The sequence below is a fragment of the Haliotis cracherodii genome, unplaced genomic scaffold (genome assembly GCF_022045235.1).
Source record: "Haliotis cracherodii isolate W230 unplaced genomic scaffold, xgHalCrac1.p SCAF_1, whole genome shotgun sequence".
Taxonomy (NCBI): domain Eukaryota; kingdom Metazoa; phylum Mollusca; class Gastropoda; order Lepetellida; family Haliotidae; genus Haliotis; species Haliotis cracherodii.
Window position 1 is genome coordinate 28,778,114 of NW_027266264.1, and position 13,747 is coordinate 28,791,860.

A 13,747-nucleotide genomic window follows, 5' to 3' on the forward strand; every position below is an offset into this window, starting at 1 on the left:
GGTAAAAGACTGCATGATTTATGATAAGCAGATTCTCTGTTTAAAGATTAGCCTGTGAGGACTCGTTAAATGATGTACATATTTTTTAAGTAATATATAATCAAGCTCAGCCTAAGTCTGTGAGATTATTTTTAAAACATGCAAAGCTTTCTCTTATTTTTAGCAAAAGCCCTTAAGAATACAACCAACCTTGTTATCTTTTAACACCATTAAAACATTTCACAACAGCAACGAGAATGGTAAAAGGATGGAGCCGTTGTGAGAGAAGTAACTAATAACGAGCAAGTAATGTCTTTATAACATGGTACTTTGGTAAAAGAATACTGTATTCACTGTATAAAGCACCCTACTCCAATAAGAACTCAGTGACCAGGTTCAAGACCAACCTGTAAGTAATCATTATGTACACGCCCAACAATCTACATGATTGTGTGTAGATATCTCTGTACAGAAAACACAGCAGTGTAGGGGTATATAACTGTAAAATATTTGATAAAAAAAGGCTTAGTTTCATCAAAAGTGTGTTGGATCTCTGACAACAAAGGTTTGTGTATGGGGTGAAGGTAAGCCCCTCCATGTCAATATTGTTAGCACCAAGGCACAGGGTGAATACGGTAGTTGTACAGTATTTCCTTAACCCTTTCACTGCTTTATTAATTTGAAGATCATCATGAAGCGAAGTGCAACAGTTCATCCAAATAGAGTTCTCTCCTCTAGCTTGTCTCACAGGGTAGCAGGTCCTGTCTTACAAGCACGGGGTAGGGGTCCTGTCTTACAAGCACGGGGTAGTGGGTACTGTCTTACAAGCACGGGGTAGCAGGTCCTGTCTTACAAGCAAGGGGTAGGGGGTCCTGTCTCACAAGCAAGGGGTAGAAGGTCTGGTCTTCCAAGCACGGGGTAGCAGGTCCTGTCTTACAAGCAAGGGGTAACAGGTCCTGTCTAACAAGCACGGGGTAGCAGGTCCTGTCTTACAAGCAAGGGGTAGCAGGTCCTGTCTCACAAGCAAGGGGTAGAAGGTCTGGTCTTCCAAGCACGGGGTAGCAGGTCCTGTCTTACAAGCACGGGGTAGCAGGTCCTGTCTTACAAGCAGGGGGTAGCAGGTCATATCTTACAAGCAAGGGGTAGCAGGTCCTGTCTTACAAGCAAGGGGTAACAGGTCCTGTCTTACAAGCACGGGGGTAGCAGGTCTGGTCTTACAAGCACGGGGTAGCAGGTCCTGTCTTACAAGCACAGGGTAGCAGGTCCTGTCTTACAAGCACCGGGTAGCAGGTCCTGTCTTACAAGCACGGGGTAGCAGGTCCTGTCTTATAAGCAAGGGGTAGCAGGTCCTGTCTTACAAGCACGGGGTAGCAGGTACTGTCTTACAAGCACGGGGTAGCAGGTCCTGTCTTACAAGCACGGGGTAGCAGGTACTGTCTTACAAGCACAGGGTAATAGGTCCTGTCTTACAAGCACGGGGTAGCAGGTCCTGTCTTACAAGCAAGGGGTAGCAGGTACTGTCTTACAAGCACGGGGTAGCAGGTCCTGTCTTACAAGCACGGGGTAGCAGGTGCTTTCTTACAAGCAAGGGGTAGCAGGTACTGTCTTACAAGCACGGGGTAGCAGGTCCTGTCTTACAAGCACGGGGTAGCAGGTACTGTCTTACAAGCACGGGGTAACAGGTCCTGTCTTACAAGCACGGGGTAGCAGGTCCTGTCTTACAAGCAAGGGGTAGCAGGTACTGTCTTACAAGCACGGGGTAGCAGGTCCTGTCTTACAAGCACGGGGTAGCAGGTGCTTTCTTACAAGCAAGGGGTAGCAGGTCCTGTCTCACAAGCAAGGGGTAGCAGGTCTGGTCTTACAAGCAAGGGGTAGCAGGTCCTGTCTTACAAGCACGGGGTAGCAGGTACTGTCTTACAAGCACGGGGTAGCAGGTGCTTTCTTACAAGCACCGGGTAGCAGGTCCTGTCTTACAAGCACGGGGTAGCACATCTTGTCTTACGAGCACAGGATAGCAAGGGTCACAATCTCTAAAGACTGCTTAGTGGAATGAAGCTCTGTTGGGAATCAACACTTCCTTCATATACATTAATCATCACTTAAGGATAGAGACTGCAACATCCACAAAACAGTGACTGAAACAATGAATCCATGCTGTTGGGAATGATGTCATGCAAATAGCCAAGTCAAGACACCCAATCCCCATGTCTATGGAAACTAACAACAAGAAACAAGGGGATTCTGAAAGTATTGGCAGGTATATCACAGTTTGTCAGCTTAAAGTGGAGGAAAGGAAGTAACTAAGATATAAGGCATTAACGACCTGGCTGAAATCCACAAGCATGGGTTTGGTGCGGAAAATGATCAGGGTGAATCTGGGCTTCCTACCTACGATCATAGGATCGTGGCATGCATAAGGGGGACAACTCTCCCCAGTAAATTAGATACATGGCCAATGTCACTGAATTGTGAAGTGAGTTGGTTTCAATGCTGTTTTGAACAGTATTCCAGTTATATTACAGCTTGCCAGCTAACTGTGGGAGGGAAGCCCGAAGTGATGCAAGTCATTTACCACTTTGGTGAAACCCATGAGCTTGGATAAAGTTCTGAAAAACCTAAAAATATAATTAGGGCAAAACCGAGATTTAAACCTATAATCATGAGTTTGGGGCATGCAAAGGGACACAACTCTGCACAGCAAATTATGGCACCTTACACAAGGGACCCCCCACCCCGAAACGTGAAAGCATGAATGAGGTACTTTGCTCTATAATACTGGAGGCCACTAGTACACACACTTCAAACACACGCAAACACACACAAACACACACAATCCATCACAATCTTACCATGTGTATATCACATTAATGTCAGGCCAGGCTACACTTGGCTCTTCAGCGAGTTATATATATTTTCCTTTTCTAAATATTTATTAATTTCATGCAAATGTTTCAATTCTACCATTCCCTCCCGCACATTTCCGTCAAGGTGCCTCTGGCCCAATACGTGTGTGTGTACACTCATGAACACTACTCCTGCGTACAGATGTGTATCACACGTTTATTTCAGACTCGATCCTGCTACCTGCTACTATCATTATGCATCAAGAGCTGTTAATAAATCATCAACACACTCTCACAGTGATGTTAAATCATACTGGCAATTCCCTGTGGCTTTGTAGCTTTCTGACACAATAAAGAAAAAATCAAATTCAAAAACAACTTTTCAAATCGACAACTTCATAAGCGGGCTGATCAGTAATCAAAGTTCCTTTATTTGTTTACATTACTGGCTGGAGCTGGCCAATTAAAATGTCTTTTTTGATGTTATGTGCAAGGGAAATCATCAAAAAACACTTTCATCGCTTCTTCTCATGGTTAATCTGTCTGTTTTGCTGCATAAGACACATTAGCACATTAATATTTACATACAGAGCAATATGGCTGCCTCATTTTCACATCATTTGTCATAGTCATATATTGATAATCTTCGCCAACTTTTTCTGCAACAATCATTCAACTTGGAAGAAGTTCGCTCTCTCCGACCCTGCCCAATATGCTAAACTCATTGGTGACACAATCAAAACTAACGCTCTGGCACACGTGCATGTTAAAAACAAGTTAGTAAAAGTTTTCATCTATAACAGATGACTTTGCCAAAGTTTCCTCATGAAATTAACTTACAAAGTCAAATGGAAGGAAAAAATGTAATTACTACCTATTAAGCTCCCAAGTTTAATCTGAGAGGAGTATTATGAGTTTTTCGTAAAAATCTATTTTCAATGAAGGATATTTCTGTTAGACAAATCAGTGTGTGAGGTTGTAATATCGCCAACAGTGCCTGAGCAAATAGTGGCATACATCAATGCATGTCCTGTTATCCATATTACAACACATCAGTCCCACTGCAGATCGTTACCCAGACCATCGAGGTTTCAAATGTCAACATTCTCAATTGCTTGTTTTAACAAACTTAAAACAGAATATAAACACTTTTTAAAATTCCTAGAGGTAGATAAAAAGTATAGTGGAATTTTCATCACCAATGAAGTGTTTCATATAAGTGAAATAGTTGTTGGGGAACCATTATGAGTGAGTGAGTGAGTGAGTTGGGTTTAACGCCGCTTTTAACAGTATTCCAGTTATATCACGGCGTGTCAGCTTAATGTGGGAGGAAAGCCCCAAGTGATGCAGGTCTCAGACGTTTACCACTTCGGTGAAACCCACGAGCACGGGTATGGTGCTGACAAACCTAGAAACATAATCAGGGCGAACCGGGATTCGAACCCACAATCATAGGTTTCTGGCATGTCCAGGGGACGCAACTCTGCACAGCGAATTGCGGCGCCTTAGACGACTGGGCCACCCGTGCCCCCGGAACCATTATGAGAGAGTTGGGATACGCTGACATGCGTCAACCAAGTCAGCGAGCTTGACTACCCGATCCCATTAGTTGCCTCTTACGACAAGCATGAGCTTTTAATGGGAAAAGCTCAAAGAGTGTGCTTATCTGGGATCCTGCTACAACTAAGGGAGGCAAATTGAAGGGGGGGGGGGGAGTGTGTGTGTGTGTGGGGGGGGGGGGGGGGTGTTTGTGCAGAAGGGGTGTCACCATTATCAATTGTAAATGTTTCAGATTAATTTCTACAACCGTTTTTTTTTTCTATTCCATGGAATGCTTTGACAGAATAATATTAACATTGTGCATCAACAACAGTGGCACAACCAACACAGCCTTACAATTACACAAGTCCGACCCACCACGCTGCTCGGAATTTGTAATTTGAAAAACTTAATTAACATCACAACTTGCTTGAGATGGTGCATTTTCATCGTACAATTAAAAAAGTTCTTTTCCATACAGTGGCACTGCTAATCAAAGTTTGAGGGGTACATAGTTTGCTTTAGACAATATGTCGGCTTGTCCTGGCATCAATAACACCACTTCCTTCAGGAGCCAAAGACTCCATTCTAACGTGGTGATGGAGATAGTGATTGTCTAGATTCACATACTTGTTCAATTCTGAATTCCAGTTTTGATTGCTGAGTGAGTTCAGTGATTACAAAGAGGGGATGATTCATCTAGGTGGAACCATCAGCTGACTGCCTCTCAGTGGTGTTGGCTTGGAGATATTTCATAATTATAGTATAACGTTCACATGTGTTTGACAAAAAGAATTGCTCATGTTTTGTTTGAAAGTGCCATAATGTTTTGGACATACTTTAATAATGCCATATATCACCATCCCAGTTGTCTCCAAACCAGGAGCATTCTATTTATTAAAAAAAAGAGAATATTAATTATGTTTTTAATGATAAACTAAGTGCATTTTTCAATGACATCATCATAGTCGCCTTTAACCTATTCTGGCCGGATCTTCACATGTGTGTGAGTGAGTGAGTGAGTTTTATTGGATACAACAACACAATGAACCAGGTCACACATCGCAACCACCCAATCCTCATTTCAGGTGGAACTGTGCTCCCCGACAACCACGTGTACCACCCACCTGCTGACATGAAGATGCTGCCATGGGGGAACATGACAAGGCTCTCTACCGGGTACCCATGGTCGACTGTCATGGCGCTTCCCTTCACCCGAGTGTCAAACATCCGAACCGTGTGATCATAAGAACCTGCAGAAAACACACACTGTTAGTAGCTCGATCTACTCACAAGGGAAGAGAAAATCATTATTTTTGTTCACCACGTATGAAGATCTGACAGAACACTTAACACAAAAAGCAGCTATGGCAGATACTGACTACACATATAATATATTTCTTTTCAGAAGGAATTTGACTCTAACTTGTTTTATTTGTCATAATGTATTTCCCTGATTTTTCCTGTATATTTTGAACTGTTTTCCACACAATTTCATATTACCTACTGGTACTATTTCTGTTAAAGAGGTCCCATAAGTCTGAATACTTTTACATACATAACAGAAATAGTCTTGGACATTCACACCATGAGAACGAAATTAGCATGTAGATACAAGTATTTCTGAATCATGATTGTCTATTTCTTTACTTAAACAATCACTTAAAATACCCCTAGTCCTCCCAGCCAAAGCAATAATAATACAACAATATTTTCATCAATCAGAGCCTGTGAATTATTCACAGGGTGAAATGCAATTTACTGATGATATAACAAGACCAAGTTTGGCAATAAAGGGAGATAACTCTTCTGCTACCTAGCCATGATTCCCACATTGACTCACCTGTGAGGATGATGTCTGTGCTGGCCATGCTGGATACGCCGCACCTCACATAGTCCTGGGGAACAACACCAGGCTGTCAGTGTGTGACATCAATTAACATGACAGGTGACAAGGCAGGGCCAGGAACAACGTGATCCACAGATATTTTATGGTTGACAAAATATGAGAGATATTTGTTTCATGATTTTAACATTGCATTGTTTTTTTTTATATTTCATGAATTTCATGAAAACAAAGGATAAGCGATGCTTGAACAAGGAAGAAAAACATTTTAATTCACCAATTTTTTTGTTCTCATCAATAAATTACTTTCAAAATGATCAGGGCTCCATTTCACAAATGATTACCTCAGTACTAAGATGGGACTTGAGCCCTGTTCATCCAAGGGATAATAGCACTAAGATGATTGTACATAGGTTTACGATAGTCAAACTGATAGCTCTGTGAAACGGGATCAGTAACGCAAGCTTTTCAGTTTCCTCTTTAGCAGTGGAACAGACAACATTTATTCTTTCTACCCCTCCATTAAAATCCTGACAATGTTCACATTACAGAACTCATAGCAAATCCAGATGTACAAAAACAAAAATTATCCTCTGCCCTGAAAACCTAATTCACAAACCATGTCTTAACTGATAATGAGAAACATGTTGATAATATCCCTGTCCTGATGTGGTTCATACATCTGAAGAACATAGTACTAACAGATCCCCAATTACTGAGAACAACAATTCTGACATTTGGGCCACAAAGACACCAATGGGCCAGGACTGGAGGCATTCTAACTACATACATGTATTACTACAGTAACTGAAACACTAACACACAGCATGTAGTACTATGATGGTATTGTGAACTTAGTCTGTTGTACTTATAAACATCTATAAAACAAAGGCAAACAGAACACTATAAAACTAGGAGTGGGGATTATTGTTGGAGACAGAGAACGGTTTGCTTTAGACACTGCTTTAGACACTGCTTTAGACACTGCTGGAAGATATACAATTTTCAGAACACCATTAACTAGGAGTGGGGATTATTGTTGGAGACAGAGAACGCTTTGCTTTAGACACTGCTTTAGACATTGCTGGAAGATATACAATTTTCAGAACACTAGTAACTAGGAGTGGGGATTATTGTTGGAGACAGAGAACGCTTTGCTTTAGACACTGCTTTAGACACTGCTGGAAGATATACAATTTTCAGAACACTATTAACTAGGAGTGGGGATTATTGTTGGAGACAGAGAACGCTTTGCTTTAGACACTGCTTTAGACATTGCTGGAAGATATACAATTTTCAGAACACTAGTAACTAGGAGTGGGGATTATTGTTGGAGACAGAGAACGCTTTGCTTTAGACACTGCTTTAGACACTGCTAGAAGATATACAATTTTCAGAACACTATTAACTAGGAGTGGGGATTATTGTTGGAGACAGAGAATGCTTTGCTTTAGACACTGCTTTAGACACTGCTAGAAGATATACAATTTTCAGAACACTATTAACTAGGAGTGGGGATTATTGTTGGAGACAGAGAACGCTTTGCTTTAGACACTGCTTTAGACACTGCTAGAAGATATACAATTTTCAGAACACTAGTAACTAGGAGTGGGGATTATTGTTGGAGACAGAGAACGCTTTGCTTTAGACACTGCTTTAGACATTGCTGGAAGATATACAATTTTCAGAACACTATTAACTAGGAGTGGGGATTATTGTTGGAGACAGAGAACGCTTTGCTTTAAACACTGCTTTAGACACTGCTAGAAGATATACAATTTTCAGAACACTATTAACTAGGAGTGGTGATTATTGTTGGAGACAGAGAATGCTTTGCTTTAGACACTGCTTTAGACACTGCTAGAAGATATACAATTTTTTTGTGAAAGGGGAAGCTAAACAATTTTATTTTCAACATATATTTTTTTCAGGACACATCCAGCATAACCAGCAAACAATTTTTTTCTTTATATTTTTTTTTTCTTTATATTTTTTTTTCAGTATTTTCTGGAACAAATTATCTTTTATATATAGATCCTACTCTCTCCTGACAACTAGTATGGGCCTCCTGGGACCAATTCCACACAAGAATCCCATGCATGAAATGCTGGGAAGTTTCAGAATGGTTCTAACTGCCAACTTTGTCAAAAGTATATTTTTCAAAAAGTTTGCCGTGATACCCATCTTGAAAGATATCTTATATGAAAAACAATTGAGAATCTCAAAAAATGCTTTCTTTTTACCCAAGCTTGTTCATCAACTCTCACCCCATCCAACAAACAATACATCTCCATCAGCATCCACTGGTCAAAACTGTATCCCCATCGCAACCTGATATTACTAATATAGACTTCCATGCTAATGAAGTTGCATATGTCTGTCAGTTAGATTTTCACCCAGGATATCAAGGCTGGTGTTGCTGACAATGTTCGTCTTTCTGACGCAGATAGGCCAGGTCTTTCCTGCAGTCTGTCTGCATCACCTTGTAGATTACCATCAAACAATACAGTCAAATCACACGATTGTTTTCTATTTCAAACTTCCTGCTTTTTTGCCCATCCTTTGTGAGTTTACAAAACACATGAAAAAGTAAGTTGGTTCTCTGTGGAAACAATGATAACCCAGGGCTGGATACTGTTGCTGATTTGCACCGTCCCGACCTCAATACATCACCGTCAACGGAGATCACAACACAGGTAACACTCAACCCTTCAATCAGGTCGAGGACGCTATAATGCTGGACAATAGATTAACCAGGTGTGAAAATAAACAAACAGTCGTTCCAAAGATGATACACCTGTACCCTCTGACCAGCGATGAAAGACAAAACTATGTGGGCACAAAACGGGTTCACAGGTTTAATTCCATAATTAATTTTCTGAAAACTAATTTTCAATGTCTATTGCCCTAGAATTGCAATGTGTGCAGGATTGGGTCCCTTTCTCAAAAATAGATTCTTTGACCACATAGGATACATTTTGCTAAAATTTACATTTCAATTGAACAAAATATAAAACATATAATTAACAAATGTCCCATATGATTGAAACAAACCATGTGATTAATAATGTTTAATAAAGATTGAAACAAATGGTTTGAATTTTTATGTCTCACATTTATGAATGACTGTATGCATATTTTATAACAAAATAATTGTTATTACATGTATAATCATAACTTTCCCTTTAACCATTCCACAAATTAAAACCATCGAGGAATTCCAGAACCATTTCCTCATCTGGTATCTTCCATTGATTCCTGTCAATTCACAGACATCTGGAATTAGTTGCCCCAGTCAAAGTTCTCATTACCAAACCATCAAAGTGTTTAGAATGTTTTCAGAGAAATATTGCACTGTTAACATTGGTTAGCTGGGTATTAATCATGTTCCTCTAACAGAAAGTGAGAAGACAAGAATCATTTCAGTCATAGTTAAATTGAATACAAACACAAATAAATATTTAAAAATCTATTAGTACTATTAAGAAAAAAGTGTGTTTGTCACAACGTTAGTCTTGTGTTCTATTAGCCTAAGTTAATTTATATTTTAATTATCCTGTGCATGTTTTTGAAAAATATTATTTTTTTTAAATTTTTAAATGAAAAGTTGATTGCAACACTAAATGTTTGATCAATTTTGCATTGAAGACTTGGTTGTGATATTAGTTGTTGTTTCACTTGACTGAACGAGAGTAGCTTTACATTGTGGCTTGCAAAGTTCCAGGTACATTGCCACAGCATTTAAATAATCAAATGTGGGCCAGGCAACCCAGTGGTTGATGTCATGAGCAACTATCAATGCTGTTGAGGAAAGATGACGCACCAGGCCAGGCTAACACTGTAACCACAAAATCCTCACTTGACAGTCAGCTCTTGTGACATACATGCAGTTCTGGGACAATTCTGCCGACAAATCCCCAAAAGGTTGAATCACGAGAGGCTGCCTCCCTGATATAATTGCTACAGCTGGAACATTTTCTTATTGAGTAAGTATCCATGATTTCTTTTCTTTTACAAAAAATCATAAAGTGATTTGAATTTCTTTGTATGAAAACTGATTGCCTTTTAATATCTTATAAACCACAACTATATCTATAATACAACATATCTTACTGATTTCACACCATACCTTACAGTCTCACAATGATTTATTTTAGATAACAAAAACTGTTTTTATGAAGTGTCTCATACCACATGTCCCATATAAAACTCACTTCATTTCACCAATATATTTTCATATTTAACGGACAAACCTGGCCTAAATGTTGCAAGAAATATTTATGTATATTTTACTTAAATTTTAGTAATACATACTTTTTCAATTATTGAAAAAAATTAACTTCATGATTTATTATTTTATTGATTGGGTCAGGCCATTAATTTAAATGGAGACAGTCGGTTAAATAGAGAAAATGTTAATCCCATTCACTCAATAGCATGATAAAAGATATTAACTTCATTATTTGTCCACGTCTTGAATACAGATATCAGTGCATCCAATACAAACAACACAAGATCATAATCCACATTCACCCAGTTTTCAATTACACAGATAATCATTGACAGCCTCTGCAACAGAGCATCAAATGACACATGTAGCCAGGGATGTTTCTAAGTGGCCATCTCTCTCATCAGCTGAGTGTTATAGCTTGTTAATATCACCTGACAATCAGTATCATTTACAACACTGGCTAATAACCTTTCCCCATGTCACCTGTCATTCACAAACACCCTGACTGCAAGGGGCAAGTCAATTTCTCGTCAATCTGTCAATCAACATACAACAATCTCTGGTTGGTCAATGCAGCCTGGTTCAGGGGTCAATGAGGAGGTCGAGTGTTTAGGGTCAAGCACCGACCTTGGGGTCATGACCTGTCATGTGCAGCCCACATGATGCTTGTTGCATCTCTTCATCCCTGCACATTAAAATGTCACTAAGCTTATTTTTCAGGGAGCAGGGGGGCTGGCTTTAGTGGACATGTGGGACAGAGATAAATTTGGGAGAAATCAGGAATGGCCATTGCTTGAAAGAGAAGCAAATTAACTGAATGCTCTCAATACCACATCAGGGAAGGAGGAATCCATTTACCAATTAAAATTACCACTTTGTAGATGAATCACTTCATCACCAGGGGGTTCTGGTTACAACTTACAAATATGTTCCAAGATTATTAATTGCATTTACATGCTTATTAATTAATTTGTAAAAGAAATACAAATACTTATTTTCATAAATCCAACTTGATCCGCTAAAAACTGTGCGTCCGAAAACATGCGAAAACAAGAATCGTTTATTTTTCTGAATTTAAAGGAAATTTAAACAAGTTTAAAAGCCAGAATTACTTTTTTAGACAAATCCATCACTTGAAAAAGAAGTGCTGACACAAACATATTAAAAATAAATAAACATTGTAATTGTTAATCAATGAAGCAGATGAGGACTACAATTTCAATTTGATGTAAGTCAGGAGTCGTGGCTGGCACTTACCAAATATGAAAATATCATCAAACATGTGGGAGGAAAAACTAGTAGAAATGAAAACCTACGTCCATGAAATGTACAACTTCCGGGGAAATCAACATCAATTATTTTGCAATCATCATCAAAAGTGCTCTATTTCTTATGGCAAATTTGATAATAAAAAGACTATTAATCTGCTCGACACATGTTTCAAGACATCGCAACCCCACAGTAGGTATGTAAACTACTCCAGATACAATCGATCAAGTCCACAAACTTGTACACAACAGCTATCAAAAACCGATATTTACATTCAACGTTGATTTCTCCTGCAATGCACAAGCATATCGCTTCTTCAAAGATATGCAACTATTTTCATTCTGGGATTAATGTTTTGAGTCAGAGCAGGAATCCGTACGTAACAAGGGAAACTATTTTCCAGATTAATTTCACACATGAGCAATAGGCAGACAAAATGTGCAAAAAATATTTCCTTTTCAAATTAATTTGCCAAGGACCTACAATTTTAGCCCAGTGTTCTGCTCTGCCATCAGAGAGTCTACCACACTTCTTTCAATATCTTTCGGGATAGAAAAACCCATACATTTTTTCATTGATCAATTTTGCCAATTAAAGTCGCAATTGAAGGGTAAAAAGGGCCAGAAAAATGCTTTCCAAATTGGAGAATTTCAGTTGTATGAAGCACAGGGGGATTTGAATGTGAGGAGTTTATCTTGAGAGTATCTATATCAATAAAGAACCATCTGACGAGATATGCAGAGTTTGCCTTGCCAGGCTTTGTTGGGAATTTGTTAACACGCTATCACAATATCATGGGATAGATATGTTACCTTCATAAATTACCAAAGTTATATCTGTGGAGAGGTGGAATATTTCCCAGGGAGTACTGGCATCACAATGGTGTGGCACCAGACAGAACCACATGAGATGGGAAACGAATCGAAAGTTATATCGGGTTTCATTAGAGAATTTGGACAAATTCTACAAGTACGCCAGAAATTCTGAGAATTGTGCAGTAGATGTTGTTAATCATCTCCAGGGCCCTGGATCTGACCTCGGGGTCTCCAGATCAAACCTGGTTAACACCGACATTCCCCTACCCCCAGGGGGCTTGCATCAGGGGGATCATAGTTGCTGGGTGGGGAAATCTACAACCCTAGTCAATCCCACATTAATGATATTAGTGATTATGTTTCATGTGAGATATTTTCAGATGGAAGGGTTTTAGTGTTGTTTCAAGTGTGATCATTTAATTATGTAACAAAATATAAAGCAAAACAAATAAATCTTGAGACACCAGTTTATGAGAAACAAACAGGCCAGTCAATCGGGCATAATCATGCTAATGATAGTGATTATATTCCATGAAATGAAAGAGTTAATTGTTGTTAAAAACTTCATTTTTATAAAATGAAATAAATTAATCAAAGCAAAAGACAAAATCTTGAAAAACTTGTTTTGGGAAATATTTGTCAATCAGGCAATGATGCTACTTTAGATTATTTTTAATGTAGAAGCCATGGTTTTCAAATGGAGTGAAAGAGATTATTACCCAATGCACATCAGCAATTTTGCAGCTATCTGCAGAAATTTTAGATAGAAAGGGGTTAAAGACGTTGCAAGTCTCAGGGTTAGAAACTAACACTTTTGTCCACTACTCCTTATAATGATAACATATAGCAAAACCCTTAAAATGGGCCAATTCCTACTAGTCCTTACGATATCTTTACTATTGGGCAGTTTGGTAGGGACTACAGGACTAGTGCCAATTTCTAACGCTGAGTCGTATCAATAAGGAAAGAAATATGTAAATAAAAAGAGGTGTATGGGAAACCCCCATTTGGAATACAAACAACACACCCCAGTCAACCCAAGACTATCGAGTGTTCGAAATTAAGCAAATCCTGGTCACTGCCCTAATGTTAAAACTAAAGATTTAGGTGATTCTCAAATACTCTGGGAGCAAACTTACCCAGGGCCCTCTATAATTTCAAACACTGCCAACCAAAAAGGGAGTGAGTGAGTTGTGTCTCACGCCGCTTTCAGCAATTCAGTCCA

General features: G+C 39.1%; 1 protein-coding gene across 1 annotated transcript in view; it reads right to left on the reverse strand.

Moving 5' to 3' along the window:
• Positions 1-13,747, reverse strand: part of LOC139462845 (U3 small nucleolar RNA-associated protein 15 homolog) — a 125,570-nt gene that overhangs the window by 84,713 nt on the left and 27,110 nt on the right. The window contains exons 5-6 of the mRNA XM_071244542.1: positions 6,205-6,259; positions 5,489-5,614 (exon numbers count right to left, since the gene is read on the reverse strand). Coding sequence (XP_071100643.1) covers positions 5,489-5,614; positions 6,205-6,259 — 181 coding nt within the window. The remainder of the gene's footprint in view (positions 1-5,488; positions 5,615-6,204; positions 6,260-13,747) is intronic.